Source organism: Lontra canadensis, unplaced genomic scaffold (assembly GCF_010015895.1).
Source record: "Lontra canadensis isolate GAN:19392208 unplaced genomic scaffold, GSC_riverotter_1.0 scaffold30, whole genome shotgun sequence".
In the NCBI taxonomy this organism is placed as follows: Eukaryota; Metazoa; Chordata; class Mammalia; order Carnivora; family Mustelidae; genus Lontra; species Lontra canadensis.
In genome coordinates, this window is record NW_022631024.1 from 1,286,972 (window position 1) to 1,310,505 (window position 23,534).

General features: G+C 43.7%; 2 protein-coding genes across 3 annotated transcripts; one reads left to right on the forward strand and one right to left on the reverse strand.

Moving 5' to 3' along the window:
- The first annotated feature begins 6 nt into the window (after window positions 1–6).
- On the forward strand, window positions 7–17,823 carry PRPF4 (pre-mRNA processing factor 4). 2 transcript variants are annotated; one of them, XM_032865635.1, is made up of 14 exons: window positions 7–103; window positions 779–956; window positions 3,680–3,866; window positions 6,943–7,030; window positions 7,461–7,540; window positions 7,698–7,791; window positions 8,270–8,364; window positions 9,507–9,565; window positions 10,502–10,625; window positions 12,029–12,118; window positions 15,888–16,010; window positions 16,117–16,224; window positions 16,315–16,433; window positions 16,886–17,823. In XM_032865635.1, the coding sequence occupies exons 1-14, from the start codon at window positions 77–79 to the stop codon at window positions 17,077–17,079; spliced, it is 1,566 nt and encodes a 521-aa protein (XP_032721526.1). In that variant the 5' UTR covers window positions 7–76; the 3' UTR covers window positions 17,080–17,823. The 2 variants fall into 2 exon arrangements, with proteins under 2 accessions (XP_032721526.1, XP_032721527.1); XM_032865636.1 differs by lacking the exons at window positions 7–103; window positions 779–956; window positions 3,680–3,866; ... (1 more) ...; window positions 7,461–7,540; window positions 7,698–7,791 and having other exon boundaries at window positions 8,275–8,364; window positions 9,468–9,565.
- A 3,851-nt stretch (window positions 17,824–21,674) lies between these two features.
- On the reverse strand, window positions 21,675–22,302 carry RNF183 (ring finger protein 183). The gene has a single exon (XM_032865637.1). The coding sequence runs from the start codon at window positions 22,276–22,278 to the stop codon at window positions 21,706–21,708; it is 573 nt and encodes a 190-aa protein (XP_032721528.1). The 5' UTR covers window positions 22,279–22,302; the 3' UTR covers window positions 21,675–21,705.
- Between the last annotated feature and the right edge of the window lie 1,232 nt (window positions 22,303–23,534).

Sequence of the window (23,534 nt, forward strand, 5' to 3'; positions counted from 1 at the left end):
TTTGCTGGGCGCGCGGTGGACGGTCTGAAACGTAGAGCTCGGCTTTCGCTGTCGTTCCGCGGCTTGGGAGCTGAGCATGGCTACCTCACGAGCTTCCTCCACGGTACAGATCTCAGCTCACTCTGGCGAGGAACACGGAGGGGCTTGGGGGCGGGAGGAGCGGTTCCTGTGAGATGGGGCTGCTTGGGAACGGGCTAAGGTGGTGGAGGACTGAGGTGAAAGGCTGCGAGACTTGGTCCTTAGAGGAGCAGCGTTTTCCTGATCACTAAGTGCGTTCCGGTGTTGTAATGTAGTTCATTTGCACCTCTCACTACAGCCCCGAACTGTAAATACCTCTTCCAGCTGGTCCAAAAACGGAGCTCTGGAAGGGAGTAGTGTCTCGGCTCAAGTGTATGTGTACGTCACATTTCTTAATTATAGTAAGGCTTCCTAACTTCATATATATTGCCTTACGGTTCTTGATATTTCCCGTGATGAGCAGTAGCCTTGGAAGTTTCATAAAACCCAAGAGGAGATTGCAACGGAATGATGTAACTGTGTTCCAAAGCAAATCTGTGATAGAAAACTTACCAAGAGTAATTCACTAGTTTTATTAACTTCTTCCTATCTGCAAAGCCTAAGTAATTGACAGACACCCCCATCCCTGCTGCCCCCGGTCATGAAGATCTCTTAACCGCTGACCAGCTTGTTCTTTCCTTTGAGGAGCTCCATCCTTGAGCGGAGCTTAATAAATGACTGAGATTAAGGCTCAGGTTAATCTATGCCTTTGATTTATCAGGCAACCAAAACTAAGGCACCTGATGACTTAGTTGCTCCTGTTGTGAAGAAACCACACATCTATTATGGAAGTTTGGAAGAGAAGGAGAGGGAGCGTCTGGCCAAAGGAGAGTCTGGGATTTTGGGAAAAGAAGGACTTAAAGCTGGAATTGAAGCAGGAAATATTAACATAACCTCTGGTAAGACGCAAATTGTGAGTCTCTCTTTATCTTTGTATCATAGTCAGAAACTTCAGTTAGACCTGGATTTGTGTAAGGCCATCCTTTGCCTACCCTGGTTAGCATCATCCAAAGAGCCTGTCGCTTAAGACCTTTATACGGTTTTTCTTCCACTGAGTCATTAGTAATCTTATCAGGAATTTATTCAGTGTATATTTGGATTCAAATTGATCCCATTTATCTTGTGAAGATCTAGTATAGTTTTGGCATTGGTTTGGAGCAACTATGGTTTGTAACATTTTTTTCCCTTTTTAGTTTCCCAATTTTTAAGTGAAAGATCTGTTTTAAATCATAAAAGTAATATTTTTTTTAAACTTTTTAAAAAAATTTATCTGACAGAGAGAGAGACATCACAAGTAGGCAGAGAGGCAGGCAGAGGGGGAGAGGGAAGCAGGCTCCCCATAGAGCGGAGAGTCTGATGCGGGGCTCAATCCCAGGACACTGAGATCATGACCCGAGCCGAAGGCAGAGGCTTAACCCACTGAGCCACCCAGGCGCCCCAAAAGTAATATTTTTATTTTGAAAGAAATCAAAGTATTAGGGTGCCTGGGTGGCTCAGTCAGTTGTCTGTCTTTGTCTCAGGTCATGATCTTGGGGCCCTGGGATCAAGCCCCACATTTGGCTCCACTCAGCTGGAGTCTGCTTCTCTCTCTCACTCCTGTGCACACGCCTGTTCTCTCTTGCTCTCAAATAGATAAGTAAATCTTAAAAAATCAAAGCGTAGAAATGTGTAAAGTAGAAAATCCTGTAAATTTTATTGGCTCTATATCTTTCTGATAACTTAATAAAGCTGTAAAAAATTACGATTTTTTTCACAAATGGAACATATGCAAGTTGCTTTGTAACTTAAGTTTTTCAGTGATATGCTGTTGAGATTAGCTTTCCATGTCAGTAACTAATGGTCCTCTATATCTTTATTTATTTAGAGAGTGCATGAGCATCCCAAGCAAGCTTCACGCTCACCTGGGAGCCCAATGTGAGGCTCGATCTTATGACCTGAGATCTCTCTAAAGTTGTAAATGTTTGTCATTAGAAATTCACAAATAGTACAGAGAGTGGAAAATGAATAGATTTCTCTACAGAAAGGACTTCTCTTAAGTTTCTCATTGATCCTCCCACACATTTTCTTTTTTATATAGATGCACTTTAGTGACTTTTAACTCTTTAGACTGTTTTACGCTGTATCACCACTGTAATTCTCACTTTTTCATCAAAATCCTTGTAATCGGGGCGCTTGGGTGGCTCAGTCCATTAAGCATCTGATTCTTGATCTCAGCTCAGGTCTTGATCTCAGATCAGATCTTTATCTCAGGGTTGTGAGTTCACCCTCATGTTTGGCTCCTCACTGGGTGTGGAGCCTACTTTAAAAAAATAAAAATGTATTCAGTATGGGTTTTAAAACTAACTGCTAGATTGTTCAAAAAGCCTATAGTCAAGACATGGATGGAACTGGAGAGAATTATGCTAATTGAAATAAGTCAAGCAGAGAAAGAAAATTATTATATGGTTTCACTCATATGTGGAACATAAGGAATAGCCTGGAGGACCACAGGGGAAGGGAGGGAAAACTGAATGGGAAGAAATCAGAGTGGGAGACAAACCATGAGAGACTCTGGGAAATAAACTGAGAGTTATAGAAGGAAGGGGGGACAGGGGACGGGGTAACCAGGTGATGGGTATTAAAGAGAGCAGGTGTTGTGATGAGCACTGGATGTTATCCACAACTAATGAATCATTGAACACTACACCAAAAACTAATAATGTACTACATGTTGGCTAACTGAACATAATAAAAAAAAAAAAAAAGCCTATAGTAAAGGGATAGCATTTTGATGGTAGTTTATTAATTATATTTGTAGATGTCCACAGATTGGGACTTCTTTAGAGAATAGCTTTGGCAAGTGTTAAAATAATGTGTCTATTTTATCTTCTGGGTAGAAGGTCTAGTTAATTCATTTGCTGAAGGTGCTTCGTACTCCTACTTTCTCCTCTTAGTTATGTGTGTATATAGGTGTAAGGTTGTCAAAATAAGATGATACGAGGGGTGCCTGCATGGCTCAGTCAGTTAAGCATCTGACTCTTGATTTTGGCTCAGATCATGATCTCGGGGTCATGGGATCTGAGCCCTGTATTGGCTCTGTGCTCAGTGGGGAGTCTGCTTCTCCCTCTCTCTCTGTTCTTCCCCGCACTTGTGCACCTGCTTTCTCAAATAAGATCTTTTTCTTTTTTTAAGATTTAATTAATTTATTTTACAGAGACACAGCGAGAGAGAGACACAAGCAGGGGGTGTGGGAGAGGGAGAGGCAGGCCTCCCGCCAAGCAGGGAGCCCGATGCGGGGCTCCATCCCAGGACCCCGGGATCACGACCTGAGCCGAAGGCAGACCCTTAACAACTGAGCCACCCAGGCGCCCCTCCAATAAATAAAATCTTTAAAATTAAAAAAACAAAAACAACAACAACAACAACAACAAAACACATGACTTGAGCCCTTTTCCTCCCTTTTAAAGCTATGTCCTTCAGCTTTTTGTGTTTGGCACAATTTAATAACCTGAGAATCCGGGAACTATGGCGTATATAGTCGACTAGTTCTTAGAGGATATACAGACTGCAATTGTAAGAAATTCTTTCCCCCCCCTTGAAGAAGATCTCGGGATTATGCTGATACTGCCCGTTCCTCTTACAGGAGAGGTGTTTGAGATTGAAGAACACATCAGTGAACGACAGGCTGAAGTGTTAGCCGAGTTTGAGAGGAGGAAGCGAGCCCGGCAGATCAATGTTTCCACTGATGACTCAGAGGTCAAGGCTTGCCTTAGGGCCTTGGGGGAGCCCATCACGCTTTTTGGAGAGGGTCCTGCTGAAAGAAGAGAAAGGTGCCCTTTCTCAATTTATGCTCTCTTTTTTAATCACAAGGTTCTATTTCCAAGTTTTAGTTGATACATGTAGCTAAAACTTTAATAGAATGTCTCAAATAATGTTAATACAATACCTTACTAAGTTGTTTTGTATAGTTTAGCTTATAATCCGAGTAAGCCAATTTTTCATTCTACTAATTTTTCCTTATAAACTGTGAATAAGATGTTACCATGCAAACCCTCCCCCCAATATGGGATTGTGAGTTGAGTAAATATTTGTTGTTGAACTTTGAAAATACAGACAACACACACGTTCCCCTTGTCAGTGTGGTAAAACATAACGATAAGTATTTGGGGGTGGTTTTTGAAAAGGGGCACTTTCCTCAGATGGTACTCTTGTGATTTTATGGTTTTGGAGTCTCTTAGTGACAGGCTAGTCTTCTGCATGATAATGACCTCCTTTGTCTCTCTGTCCACTGTCCCATCTCTCCCTTTCATCATTTTTTTTCTTTATCTGTGTAGTCTGCACATTTAATCACTGTAAAACATCTACTGTATCATGTCCATTAAATAGAACCAGTAATAGCTGGGCTTATTTAAATTACAAGAAAAAAAAAAACCAACCACTGTGTATCAACCCAGTATCTTACAAACCCAGCCTGGCTGGCCACAAGGGTGGGGAGGATAGGGGAGGAGGCGGCTCCCCTGGGCAAGTGGCTGGGTGGCAGGAAGGGCTAAAGGACAGAAAGAAAAGGGGACTCCCAGATGGGAGGGGACTGGTTGTCCTAAGGGGAGGGGTGCAAAAGGTACTCCGGAAGATTGGAACATGGGGAGTGGACAGGTCAGTGCTTTCTGCACCAGTGCCCAGCATTGGAGGAGGCGCTGTGTGCCACCATCTGCCTACCACCGGCATTCGGAGAACAGTGACCCATGAGCCCTGGACATGACGAGACCCTCTGATTCATGGATGACAGTCTGCCCCTGCCACCATGATCTCCTTTTCCTTGAGGCTCATCTACTCCTCAGTGCATCGACTCTCTTCGGGCCTTTTCTCTCATTTACTCTTCAGCCTGCTGCCAACTGACTGACCACTGCCGCGTGAAGATTACTCTTTATTAAGGTCACTAACTCATCTTTAGTAAGAATGGCCCTGTCAGCCACTCCCTCCTTGAAAACACTCCCTTTCGTAAAACCCAATCTTTACTTCCCTCCTGTTTCTCTGGCTGATTCTTCTAAGCCCTTTTTCCCTGCCCAGCCTTTACGTAAACTGCAGTTTTTCCCCATATTTTGCCCTCACCCTGGGCAATCAGATCCACTCCCATGGCATCATTTACTGTGTATATTCTGATGATTCCCAGATCTCTGTGGCCTAGATATTCTGTAGGTACTTCAAACTGGACATGTCTGGGCTGAACCCATCTGTTTCCCACCCTTCTATTCTCCTTGCAAATAACGCTACCATTCACGGGTTTTGGTTGCTTCACGTCCTTTGTAATCCATCAGCAAACTCTGTTTCTAGATTTATACCAAAATGTACCTCCGGTGTGTCCTCTTTTCTTTACCTTCTTTGCTTTCACACCTAGATCATTGTAATAGCCCCAGACATGTTGTGTTAATTGATTACTTAAAATCCATCAGTGTCTTCTTCTTAAACATAGAATAAAGAAACTGTTGATTATGCTCTTCAACCTCTCATGCCACTCTTTCCCAGTTTACTAAACTTAGAACCCTTGAGGGTCCTCCTGAATAGTCAAACTCTTTTTCTGTTTTTCCCTCTTAATTTTTTTCTCTTTTTGTTCCCCTCTCTTGCCTTTTAAAGCCTTTTTATTCTTTTGATTTTAGCTTAAATACCACCTTGTCAAAGAAGAATTTTTTATCACCTGACCCTTTATAATGTAGGCCCCTCCAATATTGTCTGTCGTGGTATGTTACTTTCTTAATAGCATTTTCAAAGGGTATGCTTTTATTGTTCTTTATATCGTTTGTCTTCCAGCCAACAGCAAAGTCTGTCTTATTGTGACCTTAGGTGAACGTCTTGAGTCCCTCCTGCCACTGTCTTAATTCAGTCCACCATTAAGAGTCAGAGGATCCTAAATAGTAGGTTGATTTCCCTGCTTATATTATTCCCTCTTCAGCCCGTTCTCTCTACTTTCCCACGGAATCTTTCTCATATGTAAATCCTCCTTACTAGGCAGAAGGAGCTCTTTATGACCTGGCCCCGACTTAGATTTGCAGACCTCTCTCACACCAGCCCTTCTCTGGCACTCCATGCCGCAGCCGTACTGAAATACTTGCGATTCCAAGCTAACTACTCTTCTCTTACCTTCAGACCTTTGCATTTGTTGAACCTTCTGCTTCAGCTGTCCTTCTCCATTCTTGACCTATTGACCTTACTAATTGAGGACTCAGTTTACAAAACACCTCCTCTGTGAAACCTTCCCTGGTCCTCTCCAAGCCTAGGTTAGGTATTTCTTTTATGTTCCTCCTTAGCACCCAGGACATACCACTGTCATAATACTTAGTATAGTGTATTGTGGTTCCCTGGTACTTTCCACCCACCTTCTCTGACACCCCCCTCCCTTCTGCCAGGATTATGCTACTTGGAATCAAGAGCTGCTTCTTAGTCATTTTTGTACACTTAGCACCTCAGTTGTATCTGGCACATTGTGGCACTGAACAAAGATTGACTGTCTTCGTAGACCAAGTGGTAGCAATGTTGGGGCTGGTTGACTTTAAATTGAATAGGGTAATTGCTATAAGTTCAGATTAGGGAATCTTCAAATAAAGAAGACTCAGTGAACGAAATCACATTGGTGTGCCTGGCTGGCTCAGTCAGAAGAGCATACGACTCTTAATCTTAGGGTTGTGAGTTTGAGCCTCACACTGAGTGTAGAGGTTACAGAAAAGGAAAGGAGAAAAGAAAGGAATTAAAAAAAAGAAATCACACTGGAAGTTGAGGCATGACAACTTGACTCTTAAAGAAGGTTGTTTGTCATTTAAACAGTGAGAGAATAGGGCAGGCTTTCTCCCTTCTTTGACACACTCCACAGTCTCATCTCAACTCCATTTAAATTCTGATCTTTTTTTGTTACAGGTTAAGAAATATCCTCTCAGTGGTTGGTACTGATGCCTTAAAAAAGACCAAAAAAGATGATGAGAAATCTAAGAAGTCCAAAGAAGAGGTAAAATATGTCTTTGGCTTCACAGTACAAAAGTGAAAGAAATGAGGAATTAGTTCTCTCATTTTCTCTTGTCAGGGTTTGCTTTGCTAGAGGGAAGGGAATGTGTCTGAGGATTCCACCAGTTAGGAACAGTTACTGGCAATTGTTTGTGGTTCCTGTGTAGGTGTAAGTGAAGGTAGGTGTTAGTGGGTTTCCCATTCAGGAAAAAAAAAAACATAGCATTCCTGGTATAACTTTTAACAAGGAACGGGAAGTCATCTAGTAAGAGTTCGTAAACACACAGTAGAAAGCACACATGCCTGATTTCATCCTATTACTGAACTAATTCACCTTTTTTGTGGGCAGTTACAATAGAAATAGAGAATTGACAGCCATGAGATGGGCAGGAATGCTTCAGACTTAACATTTCTGCTCTTAATTTCACTTTCAGTATCAGCAAACCTGGTACCATGAAGGACCAAACAGCCTGAAGGTCGCTAGACTGTGGATTGCTAATTATTCACTGCCCAGGTAAAGAGGCCTCTAGAAGGAGAAAGAAGCATATTTTTTCTTGTTTTCTCTCAAGGACTGAGGATCTGTTAGAAGGACTGTGGTTAAATGAAAATTGAGTGGTAGGGATACTCATGTGGAGCCTTTTTTTCGCTCACGGTAATCATGTGTGCCACAGGGCAATGAAACGCTTAGAAGAGGCCCGTCTCCATAAAGAGATTCCCGAGACAACCAGGACCTCCCAGATGCAAGAGCTGCACAAATCTCTCCGGGTAAGAGGCTCTCAGTGATTGTCCAGTGTGGTAAGGGCTCTTAAATACTCATTAAATGGCCTACTGTGGCCTACTGCATGGAAGGTAAAGGCAACTACAATTATGCCACCCTCCTTACACTTGCTGTTTGGGAGGAGCCATCAGTTAGGGTGGCAAGAACCTACTGTGGTTGGTACTCAGCAGAGGCCTGTGGTTCTGCTTTTTAATTCCTTTCTAATATATCAAAGCTGTACTTTAGCTCTCTCCATGGCTTTCCTGTGTACGCTGAGTTGGCAGCGAAAGTAATGATACTACTAGTGTAAAAGACAGCATGCTGGAGTTCCATCCATGAATGTAAGTGTCTCTTAACAACAAGAGACATATAGAAGAATCTTGGGGGCTGGGCTAAAACTAGAAAATTGGGTGTTCTTATTGTGGAAAAACCAAGAAACTTTGGAGTTAGCCTATTAATGTTTACAATTTGTTCTTTTTTTTTAAGTCTTTGAATAATTTCTGCAGTCAGATTGGGGATGATCGACCTATCTCCTACTGCCACTTTAGTCCGAATTCCAAAATGCTGGCCACAGCTTGTTGGTAAGTCCGGTTTTTACAGTGATATTTTTCCTAAGTGGAGGACAGGTTCAGGGAAAAAAGGAAAAACAGCCTTTGTCTTAGATGTTCGTTTCTGTGTCCTTCCCTCTGCTGCTCATGATCACACCAAACTAGAGACGCCAGTGCTCACCCGTTACATTACACAAGATAATCTGCACTTCGCAGTTCTTTTATTTTGAAGGGACCCCAGAGATCCATGACATGTCAGTCATGTTCTGGACGCTAACGTTTTGGAGCAGATATATAGTTTATTGACTGATGGGTTTCCACACCTCAATATAGCTTTTCTTTTTTAGTTAGGCAAGATACTCTGTAAGTGTAAAGCAAGGTGAGATGATATTGTGAACCATTTTGCCTTAATAGTGTGTGGTATGTGGTAAGGACTCAGTGAACACGAATTACTGTTTTTATATTTCCTAGTTGCCACCACGTATGCAGAAAGCTCTTAAGATGTGATAACTTTGTTGTTTTGCTCTATTTAGTTATTTTTGTGGGACATGGCCATCTAGTGAGAAGGGAAGCTTCCTTATGTTGTATGCACAGGAACTATTTGACAGGGTAGAAATTGAGATTGGTTCAGGAGAAAGCCAAGGACCTACTCCCATCCCTCTACCTCTCCAAGCTTCAGCTACCTTCCTTATAAGTAGAAATGGTCATTCCTACGTTATGTACCTCACAGGTCTACTATAAGAATCATTTGAGGTGTTAGATACAAAAGTAATTTGTTGGAAATTTTCTGAAATAAAAAGTCTTCTAAAAAAATTTTTAAGTACTTCATAAGCAGCAAAATACTATTCCTATTTAAGGAGGTAGTATCATTATTAATATTATTCTTAGATAGTGTAATTCGTCCTACCTTCCTTCACTAATCAATCCAAACGTTAGGGAGCATAGCAACTTGTACTATATTAACTCTAGTCCTGTAGAGGCATCTGGTTGCATGAGATATGGATGCAGCTTTCTTCTATAAACCATCAAATCATAAGCCTTTTAGTTTTCCTTTTCTGTGTACCACTGTGAAGTTTATTGGGGGAGAGAAGAGCTTATCCTTTAGGAATGTTACCAAGGTACCTTTTCCTTCCCAGACCAACCCTGGCTGAGATGCTTTCCTTTATATTTGATAGGAGTGGGCTGTGCAAGCTCTGGTCTGTTCCCGATTGCAACCTCCTTCACACTCTTCGAGGTGAGTTAGAATCTTGTTTAAACCTCACTCGTGGGCACCTGGGTGGCTCAGTTGGTTAAGCGATCCTGGGATCGAGTCTGCATCAGGCTCCCTGCTCCATGGGGAGTCTGCTTCTCCCTCTGACCTTCTCCCCTCTCATGCTCTCTCTCAAATAAATAAATAAAATCTTTTAAAAAGATTAATAAATAAATAAACCTCACTTATGGGCAATCCTGTCGGGACCCGTCTCACTCTTGAGAGCTTTTTCTGTATCTTCACTTAATGAATTTCTATTACTTTACTCAATCAGTACGTACATACATACATACATGTATATTCAGTCAATCTCACTCTTTCCCAGTGTGAACCCTATCAAACAGCAAAACTCTACTATCCTGCTGCCTGACACTCAGACCCAGTACACACAGATTTTTTTTTTTTTTTTTTTTTTTTTAAGATTTATTTGAGGGAGAGAGAGAGAGCACAGGCAGGGTAAAGGGCAGAGGGAGAAGCAGACTCCCTGATAGGGAGCCCGATGGCGGACTTGATCCCTGGACCCTGGGATCATGACCTGAGCTGAATGCAGATAGATGCTTAACCAACTGAGCCACCCCCCACACAAGATTAATTCTTGATTTGAATTGTCTTGGTTGGTTCTCACCACAAGGCTGAAAGACAGTGACTTTATACACACTGTTCAGATTTTTTTTTTTTTCATATTCAGCCCCATTCTGGCATTATACAATCTCTGAACCAAAAGTAAAGGTTGTATTTTGCTCTTTTTAATGTAATTTAAATATTAATTTAAAATCTTTTTTTAATAGTTCAGTAATCGCTTCAATACCTTATTTGTCCACATGTTCCCTAATACATATTGTGTTACTCATCATAGTCTGTTTTGTACATAAATTGTAAGGGGTGGAAAACCTTTAACTTTGATTTCTTACACTCCTTCAGGCCATAACACAAATGTAGGAGCAATTGTATTCCATCCAAAATCCACTGTCTCCTTGGACCAAAAAGATGTCAATCTGGCCTCTTGTGCTGCTGATGGTTCTGTGAAGCTTTGGAGCCTCGACAGGTGAACATGACTCTTCTGCCCATACTGCGGTTACTAAAGTAAAGAGTTGCTTGGTTATCCTTGGGACCTGAAAATCTGTCATCTAACCCCAGAGATGGTCTGAGTCAGGGGAACTTGGTGTGAACATAGAATGTGGGATTTCTTTCTTCAACCTCTTCTCACCAGAGGAGTTATGTCAGGTTTTTATTTGTTAACTTTGCACCTTGATTTTTCCCTCTAACTTAGTAACCATTGTTTTCCCAGTCCAGCTATTCTAGAAAGATCTGTTGACACCTCCTGTGTAATACACGGACTTGGAGAGAAGCACTGTTTGGTAGATGAACTAAAGAGAACATTCTTGGTAGCGCATTGGCTCCCAGCAGATGACTGCAGGGGAGAGGACAGTGAAGTTCTGAGGCAGTATTACGAAGGTTGTGGGGACTCCTCCCAACACCATCCTCCTTTACCTAGAACGTATTTTCCCATTACGACAGTTTGGGGTTTTTTTAATGTGTTTATGATTATTGTTTTCCAAGAAATTTGTGAAAGCACTTTGTTGGCTAAAGGAAATCTGAATTCAGTTGCTTAATTTTCTTTCTTTGGGAAAGCACACGCGACTTTCCTGCCAGGTTTTTGTACAGAGCTAATTAGTCTCTACTCTTTGCCAGACAGGGTCTTACCTCTGAGAACAGCCAGTTTTAATTGGCTTTGGTATCACTTAGCAATATTTGTTCCCCTAGGGCTCTGATTAGCTCTATGTATGCACATTGACAAAGTTCCCTTTTTAATTGCCCTCTTTAGGGTTCGTGTTTACTTCCTTTCAGTGGTGTTTCAGTTCTTTTTTTCCTTGGTTGCTGGGGAGTAGAATTTAATGGCCACCAAAGGAAATTAAGCCTTTGTTTAGGAGCTCCTTTTTTCATTTGCATCCTTCAACAAGCTAAAATTTGAGACAAATTTATCTTTAATCCACTTGTACCAAAACTATTTGATTTCTGTAGCTTTGCATCCCTCTCAAAATATGTTTTCTTTCTAGAATCTCCGCTCTCCTTTGGTGTAAAGAGACTATTTTGCTTGTCAGGCTGAATTATCCTTTATTGTTCTCTAATCCTGAATGATAATAGCATTAAGCATTGATTAACATATTGAATTGAGACAAAGCAAGATAGTGTGTATTTGAAGTACTATTAGCAGTATTGCCCTGTGAGCACAGGAAATAGCCCCAAATCTTTTAAGACTTTGGAAAGTAACACAAATTGTTAACCCTACATTTTTTTTTTTTTAGCCCTGTATTTTTAACAGTGAGTTTAGTTAAAATTTGGCCTTTTAAATCTACAGAATGGGTGTGTCTCTCGAAACAGTTAATAAATTCAATGAACATTTATGACTATAAAATAGTTTATTCCCTTCTATTGGTTCTTTTTCAGTGATGAACCAGTGGCGGATATTGAAGGCCATACAGTGCGCGTGGCCCGTGTAATGTGGCATCCATCGGGGCGTTTCTTGGGCACCACCTGGTGAGCCATCCTCTTACTGTTCTATCCATACAGACCTGTGGCATCCTGTTAACCCTCACGACTAACTGCCAAGGAAATTTTCAGACCAGAGATCTTCAAGTAGGATTTTCTTGGGCTGCAATGAATCAGAATTAGAGTATATGATAAAGTTTGGGCCAAGTATATTTGCTTTTAAACTTCAGTTAATCTGAAATTTCAGTAATTGCCAGAAAACTAGAATTTTCACTGTTCTCTTTCTTGACCAGTCCTAGTGGTGTTTTGTTTTTGTTTTTTTTTTTCCACTGCACATTGTATTGAAATCCCTTTGCTTACAAGTTGGTCTCCCTTTCTGGGGCATCTGGCTGGCTCAGTCAGTAGACCATGCAGCTCTTGATCTTTGGGTTTTAAGTTCAAGGCCCACATTGGGTGTAGAGATTACTTAAAAATAAAATCTTAAATAAAAAATAGGGGCGCCTGGGCGGCTCAGTGGGTCAAAGCCTCTGTCTTCGGCTTGGGCCATGATTCCAGGGTCCTGGGATCGAGCCCCGCATCGGGCTCTCTGCTCAGCGGGGAGCCTGCTTCCTCCTCTCTCTCTCTCTCTCTGCCTGCCTCTCGGCCTACTTGTAATCTGTATCTGTCAAATAAAAAAATAAATAAATAAATCCTTTTTTTTTTTTTTTTTTTTTAATTAAATTTTCTCCCTTTCTGGTTCTGCAAGCTCGTTAAGGACAGAATCTGTTAAGTACTTTTTTTTTTTTTGGTAAAAGATTTTATTTATTGATTTGAGAGCGAGCACGAGCAAGCAGAGAGGCAGAGAGAGCAAGAAGCAGACTCCCTGCTGAGTAGGGAGTTGGACATGGGGCTCCATCCCAGGACCCTGGGATCATGACCTGAGCTTAAGGCAGACGCTTAACTGACTGAACTACCCAGGCGCCCCAAAGAATTTTTTTTTTTAAGATTTTGTTTATTTATTTGGGAGAGAGAGAAGAGAAGAGGGAGAAGCTGACTTCTACTGAGCAGGGAGCCCCATGCAGGGTCCCATCCCAGGACTCCAGAATCATGATCTGAGCCAAAGGCAGACACATAACTGACTGAGCCACCCAGGCACCTGAGAATCTTTTTTCTTTTAAAGATTGTATTTGTTTGAGAGAGAACACAGGTGTGGGAAGGAGCAGAGGGAGAGGGACAAGCGGACTTTCTGCTGAGTGCAGAGCCCAATTTGGGACCTGATCTCAAGATCCTGAAATCATCACCTGAGCAGAAACCAAGAGTCAGACGCTTAACTGAGCCACCCAGGCACCGTGTTAAAGAACTCTTTAACTGAGATACAATTTACATGCAGTGGAATATGTTCATTTTCAGTGTACAGTTCAAATGCATATGCTCAGGTAACCCATATCCCTGTCAACGGACTATTTCCATCACCCTGGAAAGTTCCCTCATGCCCCTTTGCAGGGGACTCCCCCTTCTAAAGCAACCACTATTACAGTTTCTATGAATGTAAATTAATTTGGTCTGTTCATACTCTGTGAACTTGTTTGTGCCTAACTTCTTTTGCTTAGCATAATGTTTTTAAGATTCATTTCAGGGCACCTGGGTGGCTCAGTTGAGCATCTGGCTCTTCCTTTCAGCCCAGTTCATGATCCCAGGGTCATGAGATTGAGCCCCACATCAGGCTCCGTGCTGGACATGGAACCTGCTTGAGATTCTCTCTCTCTCTCTCTTTCCCCCTCTATCAGAAAAAGCTGGGGGGATCATTTATGTCACGTGTATCAGTAGTTCCTTTTTTTAGCTGAGGAGTATTCAGTTGTGTGGCTCTGCCACAGTTTATCCATTCTCCTGTGATGGATGTTTGGGACGTTTCCAGGTTTGGGTCAGTCAGAATAAAGGTGCCGTAAATACTCTTGTGCAATGTTTTTGGCAGACGTGTGTTTCTTTACTTTCTCTTGAATGAAAAACCAGGGATGTGGTAGCTAGGTCATAGAGTAGCTGTATGTGTAACTTTTTTAAAACTCCCAGCTGGTTTTTCAAATTGGTTGTAAATTTCACATTCCCAGAATTCTGCTTGCTTCACATCCATGCCAGCGTTTCATGTCGTCAGTTTTACCATTTTGGCTGTTCTGTCAAATGCATAGTGAAATTTCATGGTTTTAATTTTTATTACTCTTATGACTCATGGTATTGGGTATTTTTATCATCTGCTTATTGACCATTTGTAAACGCTCCTCTGTGCAGTGTCCAGATGCTTTACCTATTTTTTTAATTGAGGTGTTTTGTTTTTTTTTTTTTCCTTTATTTTTACACACAGTTCTACCACCACGTATTTGTTTGTTTGAGGTTTATTGAGGTGTAGTTTTTTGGTTTTGGGTTTTTTAAGTTGTGAGTGTTTTGTTTTGTTTTAAAGTTTTGTTCTATTTAAGGGGTTCCTGAGTGGCTCATTCAGTTGAGCATCCGACTCTTGATTTCGGTTCAGGTCATCATCTCAGGGTTGTGAGATTGAGCCCCATAATCGGGCTCTATGCTCAGCATAGAGTCTGTTTAAGATTCTCTCCCTGGGCCCCTGGGCCATGCAGTCGGTTGAACGTCTGACTCTTGATTTTGACTTGTTTTTGTTTTTAAAGATTTAATTTATTTATTAGAGAGAGAGAGAGAGCACAAGCAGGGGGAAGTGGCATAGGGAGAGGAAGAAGCAGGCGCTCCTCTAAGCAAGGAACCCAACGCGGGGCTCAATCCCAGGACTCTGGGTCACGACCCGAGCTAAAGGCAGATGCTTAATCACCTGAGCCGCCCAGGCGCCCCGACTCTTGGTTTTGGCTCAGGTTGTGAACTTCGGGTTGTGGGATTGAGCCCCGAGTCAGGCTCAGCATGGAGTCTGCTGGAGTTTCTCTCTCGCTTTCCGTCTCCCTCTCTTGCTTGTGCGCGCGTGGCATGCGTACATTCTGTCTCTCTCGCTCTCTCTCTAAAATAAAAAAAAAAAAGATTCTCTCCCACTCCTTCATATTTTATCTCTTTAAATAAATAAGTAAATAAATAAATAAAAAGTAAGTTTTATTTATTTAAGTAATCTCTACACCCAACATGGAGCTCGAACTCACAACCGTGAGGTGAGTCACATGCTCCACCAGCTGAGCCAGCCAGGTGCCCCTCTACCACCAGTTATTGAAGAGACTTTGTTTTCCTGTTGAAATTGCTTTAGTGGCCTCATTAAATGACCCACACTAAGTGACCCACAAAAAAATGTGTGGGTCTCTTCCTGTACTCTCTCATCTGTTGCATTGATCTATTTCCTTATGGCTGATTTTTGTATCCCCAACATCCAGTTTAAGGCCCCAAAAATACTCTGTGAGTGAAAAGACTTAACAGTGGAATTGAGAAAGATGGCAGTAGTCTCTGCTGGGCCATTCTTAGGGAATTATATTCTTAAAATAGCCACTGAAATAAATTTGTAGGAAGTCCATGGTTTCCCAGGTAGCACTCAAGACAGATATGCTTAGTTGTTGAGGTATTTTTTTATGCCAGAAAAGAATTTTTTGTTAATATGGATGTATGAATAGTAAAGAGAGCAAGCACAAGCAGGGGGAGCAGCAGAGGGAGAGGTAGAAGCAGGCTCTCCTCGGAGCGGAGAGCCTGACACTGGGATCGTAACCTGAGCTGAAGGCATATGCTTAACCGGCTGAGCCACCCAGGTGCCTCATCAGAAGCATAATTGAAGCTACAGGTGTTTATAGTAATTTACACATTGTAGAAACTGAATATTTGCCTGTTCATTGTTGGTTTGATTTTCTTGTAGCTATGACCGCTCATGGCGCTTATGGGATTTGGAGGCTCAAGAAGAGATCCTGCATCAGGAAGGCCACAGCATGGGCGTGTATGACATTGCCTTCCATCAAGATGGCTCTTTGGCTGGCACTGGGTAAGCCTTCTTCCTGCTAGCCGGGGGCAGCTCAGTAGTTCACCTGTTATGTATCCCTGCTTCCACAGAGAAATGGATTCAAAATACTCACACATTATTTTGTCAGGGGACTGGATGCATTTGGTCGTGTTTGGGACCTGCGCACAGGACGGTGTATCATGTTCTTAGAAGGCCACCTGAAGGAAATCTACGGAATAAATTTCTCCCCCAATGGGTAAAATAAACTCATTGATTGAGGGGCGGGAAAGGTTACTGGTCAGAATGTACCTTTGTTTCTAACTTGGACACTACGTCTGATCCATAGCTACCACATTGCAACCGGCAGTGGTGACAACACGTGCAAAGTGTGGGACCTTCGACAGCGGCGTTGTGTCTATACCATCCCTGCCCATCAGAACTTAGTGACTGGTGTCAAGTTTGAGCGTAAGCTTTCCTCCTGTTTTGCCTAATCACAGGACAGACAGATTGCACTGCCGTGGAATGCAGGCCATGCTTTAGCTTAACTTGCATGCAGAGTAAGAGAGAATTTGGCCTCCGTTGAAAAAGGAGCACATTATAAGTTCCTTCCCTTTGTCACATTTTTGGACAGCTATGGCACAGCATGCTTCCTGTTTTGGGAAGTAAAGAAGATTTCCATAAATGCTTTGAGTCATTTTTTCCCTGAAAGTTGTAAGCAGTGAATCCTTAATGTTATTCTGAAAAGATTGTCAGGGAAAGAGCCAGAGGACCTTAATAATGTTACTAATTTTCTAAGTCTGTAGTCCTTTTTCCCTGGAGGCCTCATAGGAATGTAGCTGAGAATATTGGGCTTTTCCAAATGGGGAAATACTTGATACTTGAATTCCTCAAGCAGCTCCCCTTCTTTTCTCTTAAAGCTATCCATGGGAATTTCTTGCTCACTGGTGCTTACGATAATACCGCCAAGATCTGGACCCACCCAGGCTGGTCCCCACTGAAGACTCTGGCTGGCCATGAAGGCAAAGTGATGGGCCTAGATATTTCTTCTGATGGGCAACTCATAGCCACTTGCTCATATGACAGGACCTTCAAGCTCTGGATGGCTGAATAGGCAAGACCATGGACAAAGGACGAACTTCAAGCTCTTCCTTAAGAGCCATTTTCATAAGAGAAAGGAATTGATTTGTTTCGTTCTATCATGTTTTTTGCCAATTGCCACGTATAGGTCCTCAAAAGAATTGGATTTCCAGGTCAGCCTCCACTCCAGGTAGGCAGCCCAATCTGGGTGTTGATGAACCCCTTTCGTAGTTGAAATTTTTATTCATTTTCAAGCCCTGCCACGGACTATGTAGACATTGTGGTTCTTAATCTTTTTTATTGGAATGCCCTATTGCCTCCTTCACAGCACTCAGGATTGTGACTGGCTCCTTTTTTAATTTTGAAACTGGGCTTTCCATTACATGGTACATGCTTCAGGACTACATGTGACCCACAGAGCAAGGCGGCTGAGCTATAGTCTGGAAGCCCTCAAATAAAGGGGCACTCCTCGCTGCACACTGGTTAACTCTGCCTTGACAGAGCGGAAACCTTTCCTCTGCCTTGAGAAGAGGAGATGAAGAGGTGGACCACAGCTGTGCTCAGGGTGATGGAGTAAAGAAGATTTTACCTCTTCCTGTTGAGTTTGCTTGGAATGCTAACCACATCAGGACGTTCAGAACTGAACATTTGCCCTGTTCGGAAATGTCTTTCGTTTTGCTTTGAAGTTTGGCAACCTTTGTTACCCCAAAGCTAGGCCATTGTGTCAGGAGGCGATGGAATTTCTAGAAAGCAAACATGAAGTCTCTGTTGTGCCACCTCCTTTGTATTGGTTATTCAGAGCATGTACCTTTCGTGCCAGGGTAACTGGGAAAAATCCCAAAGGGGTATTCCTCAACGTCAACTTTTTTTTTTTTTATTATGCGCTTACTACAGAGTAAAATCCTATTATAAAAATGTCCTTTAAAGACTTCTTTTATATAGTCAGGCATTTTCTGAATCCCAGCCATTGGTCCATAGAGGTTCCCCCTTTTTTTTTGATTTGAGGTATAACCGGTGCTATCACATATGGCTTATTCCTGTTTTTCTCTTCTTCATAAGCACTCTGCTAATATTTCTACTGCCTTGTAGGTCTGAATGAGCAAACTGGGTCTAGGCTTTGCAGTTCGTACTCATTGGCTGTGCAGCAGTCACCTTCACCTCTTCCCACCCCAGATACACAACTGCTGGACACAAAGTACGCAGTAAATTCTGACGGAAATGCAGGAATTTGGAAGAAGAAAGGATTGCATGTAGAGAAATGGAGTGGGGTTTATATGATGGCCTTTTTTGAATGTTCAAAACACTTCATTTGCTGTCCAGAGAGGCTGACGGTGGCTTAGTCTAACTCTAGCCTGCAAACTATGAATGTGTGATAGGATAGCTAAATAATCTCTTTTGTCTAATTTTAATTATTGCCAAATAGTTGGCTATTTTGGGTCCTGGTTAAGCTTCCGAATTATCGCCTCTGCCCTCTGTTGGGCATTTAGCACTTCGCTATTGTTTAAGTATTAGTGGGTTCTATTTCCTCCATAGTTGGCCATGAAAAATAATTTTTCATTATTAACTTTTATAGGATGTGTAAAGTAATAATGAACATTAGTGTATTACCATGCAGTCTGGATATAGTGTATTAACAAAGGTTTTTAGATTTTCAAGTTTAAATTTTACTATTCCATTAAACTTTTTTGTTTCAAGAAGTTTATAGAGCTAGCAATCAGGTGAATACATTTCATGTAAACCTTTGGCAAAACCATTCCCTTGTGGAATATACATTACTTCATTGTAAGGAGGCAGTTAGCTGAGCAGCATAAACCAAACGTAGCATTTCATAATGGGAGAATCAGAGCCACCACTTAAAAGGATACTTCCCGCCTAAAGACTGTGCCAGGTATGTTAGACTCCTCGTTTAATCCTCCCAATCTTCTGAGTTAAGGCATATTCCCTTTTTACAGACAAAATTGAAGCTCAGAGAAGTTAGTAATTTGTTCAGGTTTACCCTGTCAGTGAGTGGTAGAGCCTGGTGTGTTTGTAAACTTAGGAAGAGATTTCATAGAGCTTTATTGAGTATGTTGGTAGCACTGGCCAGACAGAATGACCAGTCCAGCCAACATGGCCTGTTTCCTATACAGTGCCAGAGCTTTTTAGCCCTTCTATCTGTGACACCTCCCTTGTGATGAGTCACGGCATTTTTTTTTTTTTAAGATTTTATTTACTTATTTGACAGAGAACACAAGTAGGCAGAGAGAGAGGAGGAAGCAGGCTCCCCGCCGAGCAGAGAGCCCGATGCGGGGCTCAATCCCAGGACCCTGGGATCATGACCTGAGCCGAAGGCAGAGGCTTTAACCCACTGAGCCACCCAGGCGCCCCGAGTCACAGCATCTTAGTCTGACTTCATGCCAAAGGGAGTCATGGGATTTTACCACCTCTACCTCATGAACTAATAAGACACCTGTTGTGTTACTTAGCAGGAAACTGATTGCATCTTGGGATAGATGCTTTGTTGTGTGGAACTGTCTTAGGCATTGCAGCATGTCTCAGCGTCCCTGACCTGTGGAGTAATGAAAGCCAGAAGCACAACCACCTCCCTTTATTGGAATACTAGAGATGCTTCCAGACTTTTCTGCATGCCCCAAGGTTACAACTACTGAAGGTGAAAATGGAAGACACCCTGCTGTTGAGTATATCCTCCCCTACCCCAAAAAACTCAAACCTGTATCTTTCCTTACTTGGCCTGGTGTATTAGCCACTTCAAGAACCACTCCCCAATTCTGCTTTGACTAGAGGCCTCCACCACTTAACTGGCTGATGAGCTGGAACAAGACAGCTAAACCTGTGGAGCCTCAGTTTCACCCGTAGAATAGGGACGAAGCTTCCTTAGCCCAGAGCAGTAAGCTCAAGGGTAGAGGCAAGTGTTCCATCCTGAGCGTCTCCCTTTCCTCGTGGCTCAGAGAACATGGGCAGATCATTGCCTAATTTACTTGCCATGAGGTTAAGGAACAAGGATCTATAACGAAATGAAGTCAGCAGGGAGAGGTTGAGTCCCAGCTCCAGTATAATTATCTTTGATGGCACAAATGGAGAGGTAGGTGTCAGTCCCCTGGCAGGATACATAGGTGGCATTCCAGTTTTGTAAAGGAGAATTTTCTTCACGTTGGTTTTTAACACCATTTGGTCCTATTAAACGTGAAATACAGGTCTTGGCTATTTTGGAATATCTTGTACATTAAGATCCCTCAAGACTTTATAGAAGATAGTTCCATTAAGCACAAAATTTTTAGAACAAATAAAACCGACTCAGTTTCTGACCTCTGAAAGTTTATTCTGCAAATCAAGATCTTTTCATAATTGTGATGGTGTTTTAACCACTTTGAGACTGTTCCAGAGCCGTGGGCCACACGGCAGTATTAAAACTGGGGAAGCAGCAGGGGATTTAGACCCTGCAGAGGTAACACCTTGTAGCCAGACAGCCAAAGCATCTAGTTTGCCTTGGTTCTGAGATCCTGTCGTGTAAAATAAAGACCAGGGTCCCCTGTCTGCTTGGCCTGGCATAGAAGCTAAGGCTGTTCCTCTGTCCAGGGCTTCTCGGCTTTACCTCTCAAGGTCAGAATTCCATTGGCTGGAGGAGGGGAGTGGGCTCTACCCAATATCCAGGTTTAATCGGAGCCTCTGCACCTAACAGGAGAAATAAACACCTTTTCTCCAAATCTCAGATTTCTTTTGACCCACTGACCCTGGTTTCTTTTCATCTTTAAACTTTTATACTCTAAACACTACATAAAGCACATACTGACAGGTTGTCTGGTTCAAGAAGCCACTGAGTGAACATGCCGTCCTTGGTGGTAAAGGCTGTCTGTCACCCATGGATAATCCCACCCGTTGCATCCCCTAGTTCTGACACAGATGGGCCAAGTAAGTGGTGGTTGAATGAGTAAGTGCGTGAATTCATGAGTCCACACCATTTTTTCCTGGGACTGGTGGCAAGACTTCCAAAGAGAAAACTGAAAGAAGGCATACATACTTGCTCACAGAATTGAAGCTCACTTTGCAAAATTTTAGCAACACGTAATAAAAGGAGCAACTCAAACGTGAACTGAGTCCGAAGCAACTCCATTGAGAAATGCAACTTTCTCTCTGGGCTAGTCGGGCTCCTGGATACCGTGGTCCAGCCTTTTGGCACAACTTGCTCCGTAGCCCTGTAATCACAGATCTGCTTCTCTGCCCTTGGCCCCGTGGCTCACACCCAGAGGTCTCTTCACACCTTTTCCCAGCCTTTTAGCTTTAAGAGGTTCTCATCATAGTTAGGAATCTGTTTCCAGAAGCAAACATATGGACTGATATGTTGTAAAAATGAGCAATACTATGAAGGAAGACAACCCCAAATGAGGCTGTGCAGTCCCCGTCCCCAGCAGTAGTCAAGAAGGGCTTAGATCCAGGGCTCTTGGGTGGCTCAGTTGGGTAAGTGTGTGACTCTTGCTAACTCTTGCTAACTCAGGTCTTGATCTTGGGGTCGTGAGTTCAGGCCCCATGTTGGGCTCCACGCTGGGCATGGAGCCTACTTAATAAGAATTTGGGGGAAAAAAAATGTTTTTTAAAGGCTTGGTTCCTAAAAAAAAAAAAAAAAAAAAAAAAAAAGGCTTGGTTCCTTGTCCAGAAACAGCACTCACCCCACACCCCAGAGGAATTGCCTGGTCCAAAAGATGGAGAAGATGAGCAACAAAGTGACACTGAGGATAACAGCCATCAGGTAAGCAAAGATCCGGAACTGAGGGTTGCGGAAACACTCCCTCAGAGAGTAGCGGCTGGGGATGGGAATGGGCAGAGACCTGGTGGTAGCACCCATGTCTGGGGGCGGCCCTGTTTGGCTCCCAGGCTCAGGGCCTAGATCAAGTGTATAGACCCGGGGCTGGCGCAGGAAGTAGCGGCTCTTGGGCTGGTCCTTGAGACAGAGCTGGTGGCCTTCCAGGATGACATGATGGGGCTCCAGGCGAAGCAGGGTGAGCACAGCAGTGTCCGTGGGCAGGTCAGTGACCGGCTGCCCAGAGGCCAGCACAGTGGGCTGGCGACAGAGCGGACACAGCAGCCGCCGTCGGGCTGGGGTCACCAGGCTGAGGTGGGCCAGGCACTCCACACAGAAGGAGTGACAACAGTCCAGCACTTTGGGGGTATGAAATGTGTTGTTGAAGGGGTTCCAGCAGACAGGGCACTCGGGCTCCTGGCCCTGCCCCTCTGCCATCCTCAGATGAGACACTGGGAGGCCTGGCAGAAAGGGAAAAGGAGCAAAGGGATACCTGTTGAGTTCCATCCTTGCGCTTGGTCCCAGACTAAGTGTTCTGTGCCTTGTTGAAACATACCGTCACCCACATTTCACACATGAAAAACTTAGATTCAAAAGATGCACCGGCTTGTTCCAGAGCACCCATTTCCTAAGCTGTAAAGTCTGGTGCTCAGGCAACATGTCCCCACCCCCCGCAATCAGGGAAAAGGCCTGAGTCACCCCACCATTAGTGAATTGCCACTGGAGGGGACTGCACCCCCACTTGGGAAGTGGAAAAGAGTGCTCCTCTGCTCCATGTGACTGCCCTTGACTTCTCAGACTCCAAGGAGAGGGAGGGGAGCCCGTCAGTGGTTTGTGTTATAAGACAAATACTTCCTTCCCTGCTGCCTCAAGTCCCTGAGTAGTGCAGAGATGGCCTTTGTGAATTCCCTGGTCTGTCCCTCCCCTGGGGACAAACGCCAAGCCCTCTTTCCCTCCTCCCACTGGGCTACAGGGCCAACCCTCCAGAGCCCATATGCCCAGTTTTTGTGCAGGGCCACCACATTGGCCTGGCAGGGGTACCCTGCCAAAGCTTTTCCCCTTGACCTGGAAGCTTAGGCTCTCTTGCCCAGGTCCTCCGATCAGCCCTTCCAGAACCTCCTAATACCTGGCCTCCCCTGGCTCCTCCTCCCTCCCTCTGTTCCCTAAAACCCCAGGGCACTCACCTGGGCTTCCTTGGTACTAGGGTGGTCAGGCAGACTACCTGAAGGACCCGAGGCTCCAGTCTTTCCCTCTCCTGAACCCACACCGCTTTGGGAGACTGCCTTCTCTCCACCAGCCACCAGCCCGGGCCCCGTCTCCATGGCAGCACACACGCAGCACCTGGAGGTGCCAGGTGGCCCGGGCTGCAGCCTCTTGAGCGCATCTGCCTATGGCACAGGCCACAGAGCTGCCTGGGTGGCAGGGGCGGGGAGGTGGGGGAGCAGAGTTCCCCCAGGGTGTGGCGAACAACCAACCTGGAAGCCAAACATCTGCAAGCCCGTGGGCGGTCTCTTCAAGACCTTGAAGGTCTCCATGGCCTGGGAAGGTAGGGGTGGCAATTGCCTTTTTCTAGATTGTGGAGAGGGTAAGTGAGCCTCTGGGCTCTCCTGGGCCCTCATTTCTTTTCTAAAATGGCTAAAACCTCCTCCTCACACAGAGGCTGCCCACCCTGCACTTGGGTGGCTGTGAACTTG

What these genes read in the sequence shown, in the direction of transcription:
- RNF183 (XM_032865637.1), bottom strand. Translation starts at nt 22,278, where the DNA reads ATGGCAGAGGGGCAGGGCCAGGAGCCCGAGTGCCCTGTCTGCTGGAAC.
- PRPF4 (XM_032865635.1), top strand. Translation starts at nt 77, where the DNA reads ATGGCTACCTCACGAGCTTCCTCCACG. An exon ending in CGTTTCTTGGGCACCACCTG is followed by an intron (nt 12,119 to 15,887) that starts GTGAGCCATCCT and finishes ATTTTCTTGTAG; the next exon opens with CTATGACCGCTCATGGCGCT. An exon ending in GACTGGTGTCAAGTTTGAGC is followed by an intron (nt 16,434 to 16,885) that starts GTAAGCTTTCCT and finishes TTTCTCTTAAAG; the next exon opens with CTATCCATGGGAATTTCTTG.